Raw genomic sequence first — 21,195 nt, forward strand, 5'->3', positions numbered from 1 at the left:
CATATGGTGTCCTGGCAGATAGGCATGAATGGAGGTTGTAAACATTGACTCATTCATTCATTCATTCACTCCTTCATTCAGCAAACTACACTCCAGCAGTGTAGTTTGGTTCTGGCTCTGTGGACCCAGCATTGAATCAGACCCAGGCCCAGCCCTGGCGGTGCTTCCAGTAAATAGTCAACAGTTCATTGAGGTGAGGCTGGGACAGAGGGCAGCACAGGGGCCATGGGAGCCCAGAGAAGGGGCCTTACCCCTGCCTGATGGTCAGGGAAGGCTTCCTGGAGGAGGGGACCCTTTAACTGTGTCTTAAAAGAGGAGTGAGGCTTTGCTACAGCAAGCAGGGAAGAGCAGGGTGCTCACAGGCAGCGGTTACCGTGGGGTGCAGGAGAGGCTTTCTGTGCTCAGCCCTGATGCTAGATGTAGCCTAATGATAAGAGGAGGTGGATGGGGAGGGATTATCTGCTCTTGTTTACATGATTAAAACCAGACAAATACTTCCTTTATCTGAAAGAATGAAGAGGCTTTGGGGAAAAATCCTTTTGGCAGCAAAGTGCAAGCATCTCCTTAACTAATCTCTCACTCCCCACCTGCCCCCATCCCCCATCCCCAGCCAAACAGCCATGAGAAAAATAGCTCCAAGGCTGACTTGCTCTGGTGGGCAGAGAGCCAGGGTCAGGGCAGGCGGGGAGTGGGGAAGAGCCAAGAGGAGAGAGACCCACAAGCCTCTCCATACAGTCTCCCGAGAGGAGAGTCTGGGCCGGGGCACTAACCCAAGATGGCCACAGGGTGGCACCTCTCAAGGAAAATCTAACCATGGCCCCATTTTTTAGATGCAGATCCTGAGGCCTAAAGATGGGGGAGTGACTTGCTTGCCTGGGTCACATAGCCAATGGGCAGAACTGGGACTAGGACCCAGGTCACCAAGTCCCAGCCCAGGGCTCTAACTCACTCACTCATTCACTCTCACTCATTAGTTCATTCAAAAGCCTGCAGTAACCACCTGCTTGGTGGCAGGACAGAGAGCTCATGCTGGGCACGAGGGGCCCACAGAGAAGTCAGATCTACTCCTCTTCTCACATGTCCTCAGTCTGATGAGAGAGACAGACAGTGACAGTGACAACCAGGGTCATGACAGAGGAGGCCGGGAGCTGTGGGACCCCCAGAATGGGCTCCTAAAAGATTTCACCCAAGAGGAGGCACTGAGCTTGGTCTTACCTGCTGGGTAGGATTTGGGCAAGTGAAAAGAGGTACTAAGAGGACACCAAACATGGAAAGGTCTAGAGGTGTGAATGGGCTTGGCTGATGACACTGGGCAAGGGGGAGAGAGCAGAGCAGAGCATAGAGAGGCTGGATGGAGCCTCGGGGACTGGATTAGTTGGGGGGATCCCTATGCCTGCACATTCCCTGGAACGCTGTGAGGGTGCTAGGCAGAGCCAGGAGGGGGCGAGAGTGGGTACGCCTGAGTGCCTGGCCTGCCCACCCACAGACGCTGACCCCTATCGCTCTCCCAGCTTGATGTCCGGCCTCGCCTCTCTGGATGCCAAGACCTCCAGCCGCCTGGGCATCCTCACTGTAGCGTACTACCTGTGGACCACCTTCGTGGCAGTCATCGTGGGCATCGTCATGGTCTCCATCATCCACCCGGGCAGCGCGGCCCAGAAGGAGACGACGGAGCATAGTGGGAAGCCCATCATGAGCTCAGCAGACCCCCTGCTGGACCTCATTCGGTAACTCCTGCCGCCGGCACCCTGCTTGGGAGCGCCATGCCTGGGCTGGGGCTGCTGACCTCACAGGCCCAGCCCCGCATGTCACCCAGGGGGCAGAAGAGGGTGTGGGGATGGGGTGCTCGGGGTCTGCTCTTGATCACTAATGGTAACAAGGGGGGCAGCCACAGAGGCCACTCTCTGCCCCCTCAGCCCCCGTGCCTCCTGCTGGGCTCACACTGAACTGTCCACCCACATCAAGATGCGATGAGTGGGAGGGCATAGGGGACACCGGAAGGGCATTCCCGAAGAAGGCAACAGCTATGCAAAGGTCCTGAGCTGGGAGGTAGTATTATGGGGAGAAGTTATGGCCCATTCAGTGTGACTGGAACTTGAGATGTGAGCGGGGAGTGGACAGTCATTGCTGGAGAAGTCGGTTGGGGCCAGACCACGAAGAGCATTGGGAATCAGGGCCCAAATTGCATTTTATCCTAAAGGCCCCAGGAAATGGGTTTTAAACCTAGGAGTGGCATGATCCAACTCAGAAGGCTCCCTGTGTCCGCCAGAGTGCTGGTGGACTGGAGTTGGGGCGCACGGCGGGCGGGGAAGGCAGAGGCAGGGACTGGGCCAGGGTGGTAGCCACGGGCCTGGGGGAAGAGGGAAGACTGAAGGCTGCTCAGGAGGTAAAATCAGTCCGCAAGAGACGGTGAGAAGGGGGGAGGGGTGGAGGCGGTGGGAGTCTGATTGAAAGGGCATGAAGGTCTCTGGCCTGAGCACCTGAGTGGACAGCAGCGTGGTCACAGGGCCAGAGGACAGTGCTGGAGCATGTGCGGACCTCCTGAGGGAGGCGTCAGCTGATGGTTGGCTGGTGGATCTGAATCCTGTGGGGAAGTCTGAGCGGGAGGTGGAGGTTGGGAGAGCAGGAGGTGGAGGTGTTAGGGAAGCCCTGATGGCAGAGGGGTCTCCCAGGACAGTGTGGGTGAGGACAGCAGGGCTGGGACAGAGCTCGGGGAAGCACCCCATTGGAAACAGTTTATTGGGCTCAATAGGGTGCCCCATTAAACTTGCTCTGTGGGCTCCTTCTGGTCCCTCCCACTTTCTCACCAATTTCAGATATAAGAAATCCAGTCCAGTCTAACAGTAAAACTCCAGACTCATCCAGTTTAAAGCGAATCCTGTCCTAGCCTTTTGCATCTGATTCAGACGTGGAAAGCTGGAGTGGGAAGAAGGTCCTAGCAGGTTTTTCTCTCTTTCTTGCTCCACCTACTCCCCTGTTGCTAGCCCTGGGTGGGGGGGTGCGCAGTGAAGAGGGAGAGGGAGTGAGCTAGAAAGGTGCTCCTTTATGGTAGTGGGGTAGCTGCTCCCTGCTTGTTTTTCTTCAGCGGAGCTTTTGTGGGCTCTTTGGGGCCCCTCCTGTCACTGGTGTCTCTCACCTGCTATTCCCTTGACTCAGGCACTCCCTGCACCATCTGGCTGCTCGCAGTGCCCTCCTCAGGCCTGACCTCTGCTCAGCTCCTCTGCTGGGGACATCTCACTGCCCCCCGCCCTGGTGATCCTCTTAGGCAGTGTGCCTTCTGCAAGGTCCGCATTGGCCCGTGAAAAACACACACATCCTTGCTGGAAAGGCAGCCCCTTCCCGAGGCCTTTGGACATGAGTCAGGCACCAGCCCCTACATACCTCAAATCTTAGGGGACACCGCCAAGGTCTTTGAGTAGTTCTCTTGGCTTCAAGTTAGGGAGAAGCACTCCTCTCGTCCTCAGCATACAATCTCTCTCTCTCCCTTTCCCTTTCTCTTGAAAATCCCTCACCCTCTGCATCAGTTAGCTGTTGCTGTGTGACGAACCATCTGAAGACCTAGTGCCTTAAGACAACAACCATAAGTCTACAGGTCAGCTGGAAGTTTCTGCTGACTTGGACTGGGCTTAGCTGAGCTTGCTCATGTGTCTGCAGGCAGCTGGCCCTCAACTGGGGAAGAGCTGCTCCAGGATGATCTTGGCTGAGATAATCCAGCTGGGCTCCTCGTGGTCCCTCATCTTCCCATAGGCCAGCCTGTATTTATTTCACGGTGGTGAGAGGGTTCCAAGAGAGAGCTAGCCTGGGCATGTTCTTACGAGGAAGGTAGAAGAACAAGAGAGGCAAAAAGAAACATACAAGTATTTTTCCAAGTCTCTGCTTTTGTCAAGTCTGCTAACATCCTATTGGCCAAAGCAAGCCATGTGGCCACGCCCAGACTCAGGGTGGGAAGGGTTGGCAATGTGACAAGGCAAAGGCATCCACGAATGAGGGCCTTCAGTGCAATCAAGCTACCGCTCCCTCCATTTTCTCCATTCTCCAGGTTCTTTTCATCCTTTGAGATGTGTGATGAACTAAAGATCACAAAAATACCTGCAGTTTTGTTCCTGTTGTGTGGTTCTCACCCACAGGGTCAAGAGCCAGAGAGACCCAGGCAAGGTCTGTTGTATCTACACTTACTTGCCTGGTGATTTCATCTAGTACCATGGCGTTGTACACTTTCTGTACACTGACGCTGCTGAATTTTGTTTCCAGTGGAAACCTCTCACCGGCACTCCAGATTCTTACATACGCTTGTCTAAAGGCATCTCAAAATTAGCACATCCAAAGCTAAACTCTTGATTTTCCCCATAGATCTGTCCTTTCCTCCATCCTGCCCATCTTAGTCTGATGCCTCTCTTATTCTCTCATATCCTGCATCCAGTTTGTCAGCAAATTCTGTCAGCTCTACCTTCAAAATAATATCTTAAACCTTGCCCCTTCTCTCCCCCTCTGCCACTCCCACCATCGCACAGACCACCATCACCTCTCACTCAAGGGTCCTGTATGGTCACCTGCTTTCTCTCTGTTTCCCTACAGTCTGTTCTCAGCACAACAGCCAGAGGGATCCTTTAAAAACCTGCCCACAACCTGTCACAGGTCGACAAAATCCACAGTGCTCACTATGGCCTACAGGCCTGTCATGATCCCCCCACCATGCACAGGTTAGCCTCTGACCTTTGCTCCAACTCTCCCTCCCCTCACTCCAGCCTGCTGCCCTCTGTGCACACCTCCAAAGTGCTTAGGGTCCCGTCTGGGAGTTTTGTCCTCCTCGCTTCCTCTGCCTGGATGGCCCTTCCCTCCCTCCATTTACACCGCCACCGTGTCACCTCTTCAGAGGGGCCTCCCAGCCTCCGTCACCCTCTCTCCTCATAGCTTGGATTACTACCTGACACTACCCTATCTGTGTATTTCTGTATTTCTTTTTCTGTCTCCCCCACTGGAATAAAATATACTCTGGGAGGGCCAGCTCTTTAAAAAATCACCCCGCTGTATTCCGGAGCCTAGAACAGCAACTGCACGGCAGAGGTGCTGAGTGTCTGCTGATTGCATACGTGGGATGCAGGGGCATCGGTGACGCCGGGGTTTGAAGCCGCAGGAAGAAGCACCAGCACAGGGAGAGTGGCTGAGCGCGAGGCGCGAGGCCGGGGTGAGCCCCAGACGCGCTGGAGGGCCGCGTCGAGCTGCTGGAGCAGGAGGAGAACCAGGAAAGCTGATATCCTGGAAGCCAAGGGAGGAGGAATTTTGAGAAGCTTCACGTCTAAGATCCACTATTTCTGAGATTGGGTGACTATGATTCATCATTCTTGGATCCTGTGATTTGAAACAGCCTTTCCTTGTGGTGGAAGGATTGTTGGCGCTCGGGGAGCCCCCGCCCTCCCCAATGGCCTCCCCTGCTTGGGGGCTGAGGGCTCTGCATCCAACACACGTGTCAGAGTCAAATGTTCCAGGAGGAGTTCCTGCTCTCAGTGGCTTTTCACGTGGTGAAAATTGATCCTTCTGGTTTGAGGTTTTTCCCCCAGTCGCTCTCAACCCTGAGCAAGTTGTTTTGCAAAGCTGGGTGGTTGGCCATCACTGTCGCCGTTTCTTGGTCAGAGAGCAGAGCTGCAGGGGAGATCACATGCTTCCTGCAGGGAAGCTCGCCTCACCTCTGTGTGGTCGGTGTGTGGCTGCAGGCAGGCCAGCCCTCTCCCCGGGCCTGCTTCCCCCGTGTGTTGCAAGATCCCTTCTAGCTCTGTGGTTCCGAAACACAAAGGCCTAGAGGCCAGCGAGGAGGCTTCTGGGCACGAGCAGAAGGTTCTGGAGGCGGGTTGGTTCTGGGACGAGGTTGGAAGGACGGTGCAGAGCTCAACCTTGCAGACCTTGATCCCAGGCTGAGGGGGTGGCTCTTCTCCTCGAGAAGGGGGAGGCCGGCGGTGAGTTTGGGAAGGATGGATTGGAGCAGGGTAGCGTGGAGTGGGCAGGATGTGCCTGGAGACATGGAGACGCCCTGGGAGTGGGTGCAGTCACTTTCGTTCCATTCAGCCCACTTTTATTAAGTAACTGCTCAGGGCGAAGACATTGTGCTGAGAGCCGGTGGGGAGGGAGAGGGGGGAAATACAGGTCCCTGCGTCCAGCTGTCAACCATCTTAGGACAGACAGACCGGAAGAGTGCCCTGGACAGCTACTCTCTGTGACCCTTTCTAGCTCTGACATTCTGAGAGGCTGTGCAGCGGCCCCCTCACCCTTGCTCTGGCCCAGAGCAGTTGCCTACCAACCAAGAACACAGAGGACCAGGGCAGGGAACTGGGAAATGGAGGCAGGTGTGCCTAAGGAAAAGTCAGAAAGATGAGGGGTCCAACCGAACAGGGAAATAAGGCCCACTGCATCCTTCAGGGAGGGAAGATACGCGTCCGTCTCTCGAAGATGACCCAGAGGAACACAATAGGCCATGTCCCTGGATGGTTCGCCAAGACATGAGTTCATTTCCCAGGACTCCAAGCGGGGCTTCCAGAAGTCTGATGTCTGCTCACAGAGCAGCCTCACAGAACAAACCCAAGCGGAACACCAGTCAGAGCTGGGCCCCTTCTTTGTTTTCCAATCTTTCAAAAACACCAGAGAGATTAAGTAATGACTTGGGTCTATTTATAGCTCCCAGTTACCCCCTCAGGGATTGGATGAAGCTCTTGGGAGCTGTGCTTGGAAAGGAATAATTCCCACCTTTGGAGCTGGGATTGGGGATGGGGGTGAGTTTGGAACCGTCACAGTGGGAACTTACAAATAGTAAGTGAGGTGGACTGTGGCCTTGCCGCAAGAGATGTGTGGGGAGGCCCAGGGCAGAGTGTGTGTATACTTGATGGGCTTGGCTGCCAGTGTCTCCCAGGCACATTATGTCTGCATTTTACGTAACCACCACCAGGGACACAGGCCTCATGGGGCAAACAGGAAGGCTTCCCATGGGTCTTCAAAGCCAAAAGAAAATGGTGCATATTTTTTCACTTAATAATCAAAGGTATACTTCTTTATTAAAATCTGAGGGTAAGTTCATCGATAATTAGTATGACCACATGTATTGGGAAATGCTTTTGGCTGCTACTTAACAGGAACCTGAAGCAGCAGAGGCTTAAGTAAGGTAAAGGCCTGCATTTTCTCCCAGATAAGCAGACCAGAGGTGGCGGCTTGTGGTCATCAGGAGCCCATGCTCCCTCCACCTTTGTGCTTTGCTGGGCTTATTAAGCACTTGGCTTTTATCATCAGTGTGTCTCATGGTTCAGTAAGGTTGCTGAAGCTCCAGCTATTATGTCCATGTTCTGGGCGGAAAGAAAAGAGCTGGAGGAAAGGACCAAAGGGTCCTGGCTGCATGGGCGTCTTTTAAAGCCTTTTCCAGGAAATGCCACCCAATGACTCCCACTTACATCGCATTGGCCACCCCTTTGGCAAGAGAGTCTGGGAAACAGGGCTTGATGGCACGGCCTTCTTGGTCCCTGTAACATGCCTGGGTTTCTGTTAGTGAGTAAGGAGAGAGCATGGAGACTGGGTAGACAACTAGTCATCCTTGCTGCAGCACATAATTTAAATTATTGTCATTTTAAAGGAAGTTGTAGAGAGATGTATGTATGAGGTATAAGTTCCATTTGGTTTCTTATGTACGGCCTTTTGAACGCCCTTGGTTTCTGCTCATGCTAAAGCAGCCTTCCCTCTAAGTTTCATTAGAGAACCACTTTGTCACTCGAACCTACTGGAAGTGTACCCAGAAGACATTTTCAAACTGTTACCACGTGATGCAGTGTGGGCCTCCTCCATTCTGGTCAGGAGCGCCCAGGGCCGGTAGGCCATGCACTCTGGCAGGCTGTGTGCCTGGTGTGACTTTGGCTTTGTTTGCTGTCCAAGGCCCTTGCAGGCAGCTATTATTCTGGTGGCAGAAATCTGCTTACCACTCATCGAAAAAAAGCCTCATGTGAGCTTCTGCGATCTCAGCTCCTGACCCTGCTTCTTCTCTCCCTTGTGACAAAGCTGAAATCAGTGGGGAAAGCCAAGACCATTCTCTACCAGTTTTCTGCCATGGTAGCTCATTCTAAGCCCTCTTCCTCCTGCCATATGCTAACCCTGAACCTGTATTTTAGCAGCAGTGAAAAAAATTATAGTTTCTGCTTCCCAACAGTGGCTGCCAGGGTGTAAAGTTAAGAAAGACGCACGCTTATATTCATGTGTATAACTCCATGCATGTGTGAGCTGAGTCTCGCAAAAGGAGAGACTTGCCAAGAACAAGAGTGAGCGGGAAGGAGGGTCCAGGTAGAGGAGGCAGCGCGAGCACGAGGCGCATGGCCTGTTCAAGGAAGTGCCAGCACAGGAACAAAAATCCTTGTTAGCACCTCTGATTTAGGTTAGATTCCTAAAGCAGATTATAAAGGCAAAGACCCTCGCTGTGAACTGCAAATTGCTTTACACAGTTTGCTGCCAGAACCATGTGAGGGACTCACCAAACATCCTCAGCAGTGTGTACTGTCATTTGAAAATTTCTTTAACAGTTTGATAGGTGAAAATGTCTTTTTCAGTGAAGCCGAACATTTTTTTTTTTTAATGAGGTTTTTTTTTTTTGGCTGTGTTGGGTCTTTGTTGCTGCGCGCGGGCTTTCTCTAGTTGCGGCGAGCGGGGGGCTACTCTTTGTTGCGGTGCGCGGGCTTCTCATTGCGGTGGCTTCTCTTGTTGCCGAGCATGGGCTCTGGGCACACGGGCTTCAGTAGTTGTGACACGTGAGCTCAGTAGCTGTGGCTCACGGGCTCTAGAGCGCAGGCTCAGTAGCTGTGACGCACGGGTTTAGTTGCTCCGCGGCATGTGGGATCTTCCCGGACCAGGGCTCGAACCCGTGTCCCCTGCATTGGCAGGCGGATTCTTAACCACTGCGCCACCCCGAACATTTTTTTAAAGCTTTTTTGGCTACTTATGTTTTTTTTCTTCTGCGAAGTGAATAACCTGGTCAGGACGTTCCATCATTTTTCTATTGAGGTATTACTGTTTCTGTGGTCCATTTATGTATGCAGCAAATATTTACTGAGTGCCTGTTACGTGCCGGGCACTCTTCCAGGTGCTGGGGACACGGGAGAAAACAAAACAGAGATCCCTGCCCTCCAGGGAGCTGATGTTCTGGCGAGAAAAGACAGACAGTGAACATGCAAACAAGGCCAAGATTTGTAAAAACTCTTTAAAGATTTAGGATGATAACACTTTGTTGTATAGTTTCCCCAGTTTGTCATTTGCTTTATTATTTTATTTGTATTGTAATCTGTCTTAGAGAGGTTCTTAATTTTTTTAGCTTTTGATTTTGGCATAATTTTAGATTTATAGAAAAGTTGCACAGATGGTAAAGAGAGTTCCCAGCTGTGCCCATCTTCCCCTGATGTTAGTGACTTACATCTAGCACATTTGTCAAAAGTAAGACATTAAATTAGTACACACTATTAACTAAATTGCTTCATTGGATTTCACCAGTTTTTCCACTAGTGTTCCTTTTTTCTATTCCAGAATCCAATGCAGGATACTAAGTTGCACTTAGGAAATTCTTAATTTTAATGAAGTAAGATCTATTGATTTTTTTTTTATTGCTTATTTTGTTCTTAGTGTCCTTCCATATCCTGAGACCTGATAAAACATTAACCTGTATTTCTTCTAGATTTTTATGGTTTCATTTTTCAAATTATTTATTTCTTTAAGCCATCTGGGATTTATTTTGGTACAGTGTACATAAAGATCTAGTTTTTATTTTTCTGAATAGTTGGTTAGCTATGCAGTTCTCTAGAATGAGTCCTTCCTTTCTTCACTGATTTGTGAAGCAACTTCTATCAAATATGAAATACTTAGATGTCCCAGGTTCTGTCTCCAGGCTACAGGTTCCATTACATTGATTTTTCGATTGACGGCTCTGTCAGTATCTCACTGTTTTGACAGTTACATCTTTATAGTATGCTTTCATATCTGGTAGGACAAGACTTCCTCCTCCTTTAGTTTTATGAAAATTATATTAATGAGAATAATGATCCCATTTATGTGCCAGGTCCTGTGTTGGGAGCCACAGATAAGATATAAATGATCAAGTCCCGCCTTCAAGGAAGCCAGTCTGTGGGGGAAGCAATCACGTGACCAGTGCCATCCAGCAGCGTGCTGGAGCATAGTTGACCCACAGGGCAAGGGCCATGGAGTCCACCTGGAGCAGTCATAGAAGGCTTGGCCTCTGCTTGATTGGAGTAGGAATCAGCCAGAGAAGTAGGCGATGCATTTCGGGCAGAAGGAACAGTGGTCAAAGGCCTAGAGCTGGAAAAGTATGCAGCTTGTTTTGGGAACCTTATGCAGATGGTGTTGGAGCTTTAAGGCCTGGGATGGGGGTGGTGGGAAGAAGTAAGACTGCATAGGGAGGTGGGGCAGGATCATAGAAGCCCTCCACTTCCAAGGGAAGTGTTCAGATGACCCCAAGGGCCCTCCTATCCTGGAATTCTTCAATTACTGACTCTCTTCCCAGGAACATGTTCCCAGCCAACCTGGTGGAAGCCACATTCAAACAGGTGAGTGGGTCCCCGGGCGATGGAGGGGTGGGCAGGCAGGGGTGGGCAGGCAGGGCCAGCCTGGGCCCGGCTAGGGAATGACAGGCTTGCCCAGCCAGTCTCCCTGTCCCTGGGGTTGGGACGCTACAGGGAGAGGTGGTGGGAGGAACTGGATCCTTAGAGCCTCCTGTGGCCACACTCCTGCCCTGGGTTCCAACTTTTCACGAGGAAGAATTATGAGGGTGGAGGGAAGCCCCTGCTGAGTGCCTGCTCTGCCCCCGTTTACACCCGTGCTCGCACACGCCATCCCCTTCAGTCCTCATAATAACCCTGCCCTGGGGTAGGGCCAGTCCCTCTCCTGGACGAGGAATCTGAGGCTCAGGAGGGTTAAAGGATTTGCCCAAGGTTATACCACTAGTAAATGGCAGAGCTAGTAGGTGAACCCAGACCTGTCTGCGTCTAAGCCTGTTTTCTCTTTCTTTTTAGAATAATCCTTTCCCCCTAATAAAAACAGTAATAACATTCACTGTAAAATATTAGGAAAATACTAAAAAATAGAAAGCAGAGGATAAAAATCACCTGTAGTTCCAGCACCTAGCAATAGCGATAGTAGAAGGTATGTTTCTAGTCTTTTTTTCTCTGTAGAAATGTTTTTAAAAATAAAATTAGGATCATAGTACATATATGGTGTGCATCTTGCTTTTTTTTTCCCCACTCCCATTATATCATGGGCACTTTCCATGGTTATTAAATATTTCTTAAAAATACAATATTTAGTGATGATGCAACTGTTTGGCTCTTGTAAGGCTGGGCTATAATTTATTTGCCCATTTCCCCTTTCAGTTGTTTTCCAAAACAAGAAATTATGGTAAACAACCTTGTACACCGATCTTTGTCTGCACTTCTAATAATTTCCCATTCTTTTCCCCTTCTAAAATGTCAGCCGGTTGGTTGACTCAGTCCAACAAGCATTTCCTGATCTTCTTCCCTGTGCTGGGGCCCTGTATTGGGCCTGGAGACACAGAGGAGGTGGCTGAGGGTTGCGGAAGAGGCTCCGAAATAAGGAGCTGTGAAACCCTGAGCTAATCACTGTATCTTTCCTAACCTCCTGGGTCTTCATCTGTGAAATGAGCCAGGTAGTGAAGGGCCCTGAATGCTAGGCTAGGGAGTTTAGATATTATTCCAACAGTGACGGGGAATTATTGAAGATGTGAGAGAGAAAGAGAGAATATTGCTTTACTTCACTTCCCTGCCTGGAATGCCCTTTATCTTTTGGAAAACTCCTACCCATCCTTCAAGGCCCAGCACCCAGCACAGAGTGTTCAACGTTGGGATGATGATTATGATGGTGATGGTGGTGGTGGTGGTGATAATAGCAGTACTGGTTACAGAAGGCTTACCATGTGCCAGGCCCTGCTGTCGACACTTTACATATATTGTCTCATTTAACCTAACGAGGTAAATTAACTATTAAGACCCCATTTTACAGATGAGGGAACTGAAGCACAGATCCTGAGTGGTTCCCTTTTTCCCCCACTAGAAGACTTGCTTTATTGATACTGTAGTGTTGGGAGGATAGGAGCCCTTGTGTGGACTCCTAGTACCTGAGGAATGAGGGGAAAAGACTCAGGAATGCCCTGAGGGCTGAGGAGGAAAGGTAGGTGACTCAGCCACTCAGCTCTCCCCAGCTGGGGCCGCATCTCATCAAGAAAGCTCGGGACAAGCTGAGCTTTTCAAATAGAAAATCCAAGTTTCCATCAGTGGAAGGCAGGGCTGGCTGGCTGTTATGGATGGATAATGGATGGTTGAAAGGGGATAAACAGGTGAAAGGAGGATTATCCAAGTAGATTATCCAGGTAGGAGATGGATGGATGATTAGAGAGGGTCCCAGGTGGGTGTAATGAGGCATAGAAAGAAGAGGGAAGGCGGGATGGAGGGAGGTGTGGCTGGGTAGTGTATGGATGGATAAAGTAATCTCAGTTTTATTTTTGGTAAAATATTGATAATAATTGATAATAATCCCTGTCCTGCCTATGTCACAGGGTTATTGTCAATCAAATAGTTCATGAGTAGATACAAATGTGCTTCCAAGATGTTATTGTTATTGTTGTTGTTGATATTAATAACAACACTTGGACTCATTCGGGGTTGGGATGTCGCCCACCAGTACCGCACCAAGACCACCCCCGTTGTGAAGTCCCCCAAGGTGGCACCGGAGGAGGCCCCTCCTCGGCGGATCCTCATCTATGGGGTCCAGGAGGAGAATGGCTCTCGTGTGCAGAACTTCGCCCTGGACCTGACCCCACCCCCTGAGGTCGTTTACAAGTCGGAGCCTGGCACCAGCGACGGCATGAACGTGCTGGGCATCGTCATCTTCTCTGCCACCATGGGTATGTGCTGCCCACCCGCCCTGGCGTGCCCTGGAGCCTGGCACTCCTTGCATTTATCCCTCCCTGCATCCCTGCATCCAGTAACCTGAATAGCCTGGAGTCTCCCCAGGGAGTGGCTCATGTCCCCATTCCATTATGGGGGCAGGGGGTGTCCCCAGCCCTCCCTCAAGTTGGAGCTGATGTTCCTCACTCGGAATTCCCCATCCCTGGGTGCTGTTTGCCTCCAGGGGTGTCGGCCCTCCCTATGAGAAGAGCATGCCTCTAGCCCCGTCCCAGCGGCTGTTTATTTAAAGCCCTCATTCCTCCCCTCCACCCTCAACCATGGGGCCTTCTCTCTGCAGACCTGTCTGTGCCATTTCTTGGGGCCCCCTGACCACACCCTTCCCTTTGCTACTCTTCTCTGGGTCCCCAAGGCCCACCACAGGCTACTTACCAGGAAGCTGGTAACGCTTAACTTGCACAGGCCCCTTTTGAGGCCTGTACCTTTTTTCTTTTTTTAATTTTGTATTCTTTTTCTTGAAGAGGTTCGCAAACTGTGTAAGCTTCAGATCCCACAAAACCTCTGGATACGCCCCTGCCTGTGCGCCCATGGCCAGCCCCGCCAACGTACGCATACAACCTTCTCCCTTCTTTGGAGCCTAGGAAGTCCTAACCCCTCCACAGCAATCTAGCTTGTCAGTCCCACCTCGTCCTTCTAGGCCAGCCCAGGGGTCATCATGAGTCTCACTATAAAATCACATCAGCCCCCCGTCGCCCCAGCCCCAGACCTGGGAGGGCATCTCTGGCTTCCGACTCCTCTGCAGGGTTTTCTTCTCAAGTGGAAAGCCTCCCCATCCTCCTGGTTTCTCAGGCAAGGAAACTGGGGGTCATTTGCTACCCCACCTTCTGCCTCAGCCCACACCCAAATCCAGTCAGGCCTGCCTCTGAAATCTCTCTCCAGTCTGTGCATTAACCTTTGGCCCACCGCCCCAGCCAAGGCCATCGTCATGTCTCACCTGGTTTCTGCAAATGCCGCCTCAAGAGTTCCCTGTCCTGGTGTGTCCTCCTCACGGGGTCACTGAGTCCCCACGTAAAACCTCCACTGGCTCCACTGTACTCCAAGAGGGGTCCAGACACCGCGCGCGGCCCGCAGAGCCTGCAAGCTCCGGCCAGGCTGCCCCCTCCCGTCCTGCTCACTTCCCCCCCCTCCCCGCCGCACTGCCGCCAGTTCCTGGAAGGTGCCTCCCGGGCCCTTCCCACCTCCCTCAGCCTGGCGGTTCCTGCCCCTCCCTCTCGCCTGCACCTTTCTCACCCTTGAGGGGCCTCTGTACAAGCATCCCGTCCTGGGGAAAGTCTACCTGACCCCCCGGTCAGGTGCCCTGCGTTACTCACATGTTTGACCCAATGCAGTTACATAATTGTTTGTGTGACTGTTTAATGCGCGGCAGCTGTGTACGCTCCATGCAGGCGGAGACAGGGCTCGTTCTCCATTTAGCCCCATAGCCTCCACGGGAATGGCTGGTGCTCAGTAAAATCTTCCAGAGAGATGGGTAGATGGCTGGATGAATGGATGAATGTAATGGGTAACGGAGCACTTATCGTCGTGGTCAAAAGGCCAGGCAGGCACACAGAGGGGCCAGGACCTCAGAGACCCGAGTGTGTGAGGAGATGGTGTTTGGAAGCATCCTCAGTACATCTGATAATCTGTCCCCAATCCTGGACTTTCTTCCTCCTCCCAGCCATCGCCTCTCTCTTAGGGGTGGGAACACACTAAAAGGACATCTATTGGCAGAGCTAAAGAAACCTTTGAGACCCTTCAACTCACCGTTTGCTGAGCACATGCAACTGTCCACGTGTCGGTGTATATTTGTTGTGTGTGCGCAGCTCTAGCTGCACCCACATCTGTGTGCCCACATCTGAGCATGAGCGAGCACACTTGCACGGCCGCTCCCCTCACCGCAACCTCCTTCCCCGTTTCCTCACTGGTGCTGGGAGGTAACTGATGCTAAGGTGTCATTGGCCTTGCCTGTGGGAGCAAGCCCACTGCCACCCCCTGCGTCCCATGCACACTAGCACCCAGCCAGCCGGAGCCCATGGGTGCCCCAGGGAGCCTGATGAGGAACAGGAATAGCCGAGAAGGGACAGAGCCAGCAGGAAACCTGGCTCTGAGCTCAGTGAGGCTTCCGTGGGCCAGATGCGCAGGGCTGGGCCCAGTGTCATCCGCATCTCCGGCCTCTCCTGCTCACCCCAGCAGGGCGCCACTGCTCCCCATCACCCGTGGTAGCTGCTCCCCAGACAGTCTGGGTCAGGCTTCATGGGCAGGGAAAGAGCTCTTCTCTGGAGTCCCACAGACCAGGGTTGAAATCCTGCCCCTCCCCAGCTGAGTCAGTGGATGAGCCTCTCGGGCACAGTGACAGTAAGCTCCACGAGGGCAGTCACAGGGTGTGATTTGCTCTCCATTTTTGTGTCACCAGAGGGAGAGCAGTCACTTGTCACTGTTCCAGGAGTGGCCTCACCATGCTCACCTGCATGAGCTCACCCCACAGAATAGCACACACGTGAATGCTTCCTGAGTGAAGGAGAGCCCAGAACCCCAAGGGGAGGGTAACAGGGGCTCTGGAAAAGGCTTTATCATTCATTCATTTGTTCATTCATACATTCATCTATCCAATGATGAGTTGCCTTCATGGGGTTAACCTTCTACTGGAGAAGACAGAAAAAAACACCAGACTATTGTAATAAGTGATATGAAGGGATCAGAAAGAGGTGAAATAGAGGGGAGTAGGTGGGGAGTCTGCCAGGGCAGTGGGAGCGGGTCTCCAGCCAGGCCAGGGCTTCAGGCGTTGGGTACCACGAGGGCAAAGGCCCCCCCACAGTCAAGAGCTTGATGTAGACTAGAAACATGAAGAAGGCCGGGACGCAGGAGCACAGTGAGGAAGGGAAAGCAGGGCCTGACAGAGGTGGGAGTTGTAAACGGGGTCAGATCAAGTGGGGCCTGAAGCGGGGGGTGTGGGAGTGTTGGTTATGCTGTGTGTGTGCAGGGAAGCCAGTCGGGGGTGTTGGCAGGGAGCATTTTTATCTTTAGAACATGGCACTTGCTGCTGGGTAGAGCAGGGTGAGAGAGGAGGAAGAGATGAGAGCCCTGTGGGGAGGTCACAGCCTGCTCCAGAGGGGAGGAGAAAGGAGGCGTTGGGGAAGGCGTCAGAGGCTGCTGGGCAGTCGGCTAAGTGCCGAGATCTGCGTGTGCCTGTGGTCTGTCCCTGCCTGGCCACCAGCGTCTGTTGGCACACGTAGGCGTCGTGCACATCTGCCGCCGTCTGCGGCGTCTGTGACATGCTGTGTCCCTGCCCCCCGCAGGCATCATGCTGGGCCGTATGGGTGACAGCGGGGCCCCCCTGGTCAGCTTCTGCCAGTGCCTCAATGAGTCCGTCATGAAGATCGTGGCAGTGGCTGTGTGGTAAGCCTCATCGTAGGGGTGCGGGGGGCTTCTCTTCTACCCACTCCACCCCCTTTCCAGCTCTGCCCTGGGCAGCTGGAGGGACACCGTGGTCCCAGAGGAGGGAGCAGAAAGCTGCCCGGGAGGCTGCGTTCCCCTGGATCCCCCCAGCCCTGACCAGGCTGGGTTCCAGCCCTGGGCCTGCCACTTCTGGCCCCATCAGGCCCACTGGCGGCAAGCTAAGAGCTAATAAACCTGGCCCTGCGCTCTTGACCTCAGTTTCCCCATCACCTGGGGCCTCATCAGCTCAGTTTTTGGAGAAAGGAAACACTGGAAGTGACAACCAGCTGCCCCTTCTTGGTTCAGAGTTCAGACCTTAGGAATCTTCTAATACAACCTTGCACAGTCAGATGGGGAAATGCAGAGGCCTGCCAAGGTCACCCCAGAGGCTGTGGCATTGCTGGGCTGAAACGTGGGCTTGCAGAGGGCAGGGGAGCTCCTCAAAGGCCTGGACGGAGGAAGGCAGAGGAGCAGGAGGTTGTGCATTGCTGGGCTGGTTGAGGTGGCATTCGTTTCACCATGTGCTGGGCACCTGGGTACACAGTCTCATTCTGTCCTCACAGGAGCCCCGGGAGGCTTAGAAGGGTGAGGCTAGGCAGTGAGGCAGTGCCAGGGCCTCCCAGGACCTTTGTCTGCCCAGCACTGAGCCGGCTGCCCTGCCCACCCCAGGTACTTCCCCTTTGGCATCGTGTTCCTCATTGCTGGCAAGATCCTGGAGATGGACAACCCCACGACCGTGGGAAAGAAGCTGGGCTTCTACGCTGCCACCGTGGTGTGCGGGCTGGTGGTGCACGGCCTCTTCATCCTGCCCCTGCTCTACTTCTTCATCACCAAAAAGAACCCCATCGTCTTCATCCGCGGCATTCTCCAGGCCCTGCTCATCGCGCTGGCCACCTCCTCCAGGTAGCCCTGGGCAGCGGGCAGGATGGGGGAGGAGACCATGGCTGAATGCTGTCCTTCTGTCCAGCCATCATTTGTCTGTAGCCATAGAACCACGGAAAGTGTCAGCGTGACCTGCTTCACAAACTTGGGAGACGCTACGGTAACAAGACGTATTCTTAAAATGTAATGCTTGAGGCACTACCTGCCCAAATGGCAGAAAGCCCTCCTCCACCTGCCCACATACCCCGGGTTCACTCAGTCCACATGGGGCTCGGCTTCCACGCAACAGGGGCAGGGAGAGCTGAAGAGTGCTGAGTCTGCAATCGCTATCGCTGTCGCCTTGCGCTGCCACGTGGTGCTTCTGTTGAAGTCAGGCCCTGTGCTGTTTAGGGACCTTGCCTGTCTACTGTCACTGGGACAGCCTGGCAAGTTGCCCCGTCACAACCTTGGTGGTGTCTCCAGACAGTAGGAACTTGCCTCATGGTTCCATCACCCACTAGCTGTGTGGCTGTGGGCAAGTCACCTGACCTCCCTGGTGACCTCCCTGTCAGTTTCCTCCGATACAGACTGAGGATCATTGTAGCCTCTGCCACATAGGGTCACTGTGGGATTAACGGAGATAACCCACTAAGGCCAGTCTGGGCTTGATGAAGCAGCACCTGCCCTGAAAGATCCCAGACCACAGCCAAGTGCAGGAGACCCAGGGAGGTAGAGTCATGCAAACTCGGCTATTGAGCAAGGGGTGGGGTGGGGGAAAGGAGGTGGTCACTTACTGGGCATCTAACCCTGTGAAGAAAGGGTGGTTCTCCCCACAGCGAATGTCCAAGCTCCGCATGGAAGAAGTCACCCAAACTTGAGCCATGTCCCTGGCACCAAAGGCCTGGCTCTTCCCTGCATCCCTTACTGCCTTCTCTTCCCTGGGCCTCAGCTTCCCAATCTGTAAAATGGGAATGAGGGCCACCACAGACCTCCTTCCCTGGCAGCCACATGGCCCACCCTTGGCAGCAGAAGCACCTCATACAGGACTCAGGAGGAGCAGAAGCCCAGTGAGGAGAAGCCCTAGAAGCCTTGTCCAGGAACCCTCACCCAGGGCCAAGGGAGGAGGTGAGAGGGAAAGACGAAGCCCCAAGCAGCTGTTGGCCCCTGTGACAGAGCCGGCAGCCCTCGCCATTTCCTGTTGGCAGGAACCACGGCCTTGGGCCCAGCATGCCTGGGGCCCATGAGGGGCTCTGGCAGGTGCCAGTGGGCTTCCCAGGCAATGGCCTGTGGTAGAGGAAGGGCTCTGGGACCACGCTAACCTGAGTTTCAGTCCCAACACTGCCTCTGGGAGGTCGGTAACAACACAGCTGCAACGTGAGCAGTGGCTACCACTGGTTGAGCGCCTACAGTATGCAGACGCTGTCCTGAGGGCCCACTCGTTGAATCCTAATAGCTCTGTAATGTATGGACTGCTTGGGACAAGGAAACTACGGCACACGCAGGTTAAGGAGGTGCCAGGGCCGCTGGGCTAGTGGGAGGCCGGAATCTGAAGCCAGTGGTCCTGCCAGAGCCCTGCTTTTGACTGACCTCTTCATCCGCACTTGGCACAGTCGTGTGACACAGGGTCAGCCCCTCCTCCCCTCTGGGCTTCAGTTTTTTCACCTGTAAAAGGGACTTAAAACCCCTCCCTCGCAGGAAGCCATGAGGATGTATAAAGCACAGTGCCCGGAGCATAGTAGGAGCTCGGCTGGTGGTAACTCCCTTCCTGACCTGTGCGTATGAGAGTCTCTGAGGCCCTGGGCCTGGGCAAGTCTGGCCATGGGACCATTTTCAAAGCCCCTTCAGCCTGTTCTCCCCCCACCCCAGATGAGCCAGCTGCCTGGGGTTGGGGGGTGGGGAGAGCTTCCATCACTGGCCAGCGGGCAACCCGGGGGCCCTGACCGTCCTGGAGGAGGGTGATGAGCAGACACTGGCCCCTCTGCCCACAGCTCAGCCACACTGCCAATCACCTTCAAGTGCCTGCTGGAGAACAACCACATCGACCGGCGCATTGCCCGCTTCGTGCTGCCCGTGGGCGCCACCATCAACATGGATGGCACCGCACTCTACGAGGCTGTGGCCGCCATCTTCATTGCCCAGGTCAACAACTATGAGCTGGACTTCGGCCAGATCATCACCATCAGGTGCACTCCTGACACCCTGCACCCAGTGTGGATTGGGGCGGGGGGTACTCTGGAACGGCCTTCAGGAGTCTTGAGCTCCCAGATCTCATGGAGTCTCTGAGGCCCAGAGAGGGCAAGGGGCTTATTCCAGGCCACACAGCAAGCCAATGCTGGGGCTGAAACGTGACCTAGCCTCGTGACTCAGGGCACCAGGCTCCTTCCCCAGCGCTGCCCTGCAGAGGGGGAGATCTGAGCAGGCTGGGAAGCTTGGGGCCAGAAGAGGGCCTGCAGTCTGGACATGCAGAGCAGGGAGGGTGTTGCAGGCAGGCACAGGGTAAGCAGAGGCCAGGGGCAGGATTGAGGGACGGTGGAAGAGCTGCTGGTGTGGCTAGAGCTGAGGGAAGGGTGCTAGGGTGAGGGGCAGAGGCCAAGGGGAAGGCCTCACATGCCACCCCGAGGGTACAAGTCTGACCCTGGGGACCCAGTCCTAGAGGGAGGCTGGGCAGAGCTGTGCCAGTGGACAATCAGAATCTGTGGGCAGCTTCCTGGAAACCTACAGAGACAGTGGCTCCAGATGCAGGGTTTTCCACAAACTTCTCAGGAGGTTCTGCTGAGGCCAGGGATGGGGGCCTCTGGGACCACAGGACCTTAAGCAGAGACATGCCTCCCACCCGGGGAACTCCCTGATGTGGCATTCCTAACAATTCCTGCTCCACAATGCTGTCCCCAGAGGCCCGGGGATTTTGGCCTCCTCCTTGGGTCCAGGGCCCAGCAATGCTCCCCGCCCCTCCTGCAGCATCACAGCCACCGCAGCCAGCATCGGGGCAGCCGGCATCCCCCAGGCCGGGCTCGTCACCATGGTCATCGTGCTCACCTCCGTGGGACTTCCCACTGATGACATCACCCTCATCATCGCTGTCGACTGGGCTCTGTGAGTGGGGTTCGCCCCACCCACCCCTATCCCTTGGGTGGTAGGCACTCGGGGTGGACTGGGGAACTGCTGTGGTTTGGCACAGTGGGTACTCGCTGACACCGGCCCAGCTGCATTATTTGCGGGGCCCAGTTTTCAAAAATGAAAATGTGGGATCCCTTGTTCAAAAATTATAAAGAATTTCAAGAGGGTGGGAGCAGAGCATTAGCCCAAGTCCGGGCCCTTCTACACACAGGCCCTGAGCCACTGCACAGTCACATGCCTACAAAGCCGGCCCTGCATCACCCACTTGAGCATCACCAGGGGGTGGTGGGCTGGGAGGACCAGGAAGGCGTCCATCCCGTGGGTGCTGCTGGGGTGAGCACTGTCCTCTTCCAGCCCCCCTTACAGCAGAGGGCCTGCCGCTCACTGCCCACCTTGGCCCACCAGGGACCGTTTCCGCACCATGATTAACGTGCTGGGTGATGCGCTGGCCGCCGGGATCATGGCTCACGTCTGCCGGAAGGACTTCGCTCAGGACACGGGCACTGAGGTGAGAACGGTGCCTCCCTCCCAGCCGCGCTGCCCAAAGACCCGGGGGTGGAGCCGGGTGGGGGGGGGGCAAGGCAGCACATCGGCCACCCACCAGCTGGGCAGCCCTCACCTGATCCCTCCACGCCTTGTTCTCATCGTGGGCACCTGGGTGACAGATTCCTCTAACAGCAAGTTGCTGAGCACCCACTGTGGCCAGTGCTGATCTAGACACAGGAGCAGCAGCGGTGAACACAGTGCCCTCAGGGAGCAGTACCCTAGTGTCCTGCCGACAACAATGCCAGCGTTCACACGT

The 21,195-nt window shown here is 54.0% G+C and overlaps 2 protein-coding genes across 3 annotated transcripts in view; one reads left to right on the forward strand and one right to left on the reverse strand.

Moving 5' to 3' along the window:
* The window catches only part of SLC1A7 (solute carrier family 1 member 7), a 50,742-nt gene that overhangs the window by 26,517 nt on the left and 3,030 nt on the right, over positions 1-21,195 (forward strand). Inside the window, exons 3-10 of the mRNA XM_082429927.1 lie at positions 1,512-1,727; positions 10,529-10,571; positions 12,718-12,940; positions 16,277-16,376; positions 17,085-17,318; positions 19,265-19,459; positions 20,235-20,369; positions 20,799-20,901. Coding sequence (XP_082286053.1) covers positions 1,512-1,727; positions 10,529-10,571; positions 12,718-12,940; positions 16,277-16,376; positions 17,085-17,318; positions 19,265-19,459; positions 20,235-20,369; positions 20,799-20,901 — 1,249 coding nt within the window. The remainder of the gene's footprint in view (positions 1-1,511; positions 1,728-10,528; positions 10,572-12,717; positions 12,941-16,276; positions 16,377-17,084; positions 17,319-19,264; positions 19,460-20,234; positions 20,370-20,798; positions 20,902-21,195) is intronic.
* Positions 1-21,195, reverse strand: part of PODN (podocan) — a 50,087-nt gene that overhangs the window by 2,901 nt on the left and 25,991 nt on the right. Inside the window, exon 11 of one of the 2 annotated variants that reach the window (XM_082429777.1) lies at positions 6,254-10,323. The exons of the other annotated variant lie outside the window; for it this stretch is intronic. The gene's annotated coding sequence lies outside the window, so the exon portion shown is untranslated. Of the gene's footprint in view, positions 1-6,253; positions 10,324-21,195 lie in introns of those variants that run through there. 2 annotated transcript variants of the gene reach the window in all.

This window comes from Balaenoptera physalus (assembly GCF_965194825.1).
Source record: "Balaenoptera physalus genome assembly, chromosome: 1".
NCBI lineage: Eukaryota > Metazoa > Chordata > Mammalia > Artiodactyla > Balaenopteridae > Balaenoptera > Balaenoptera physalus.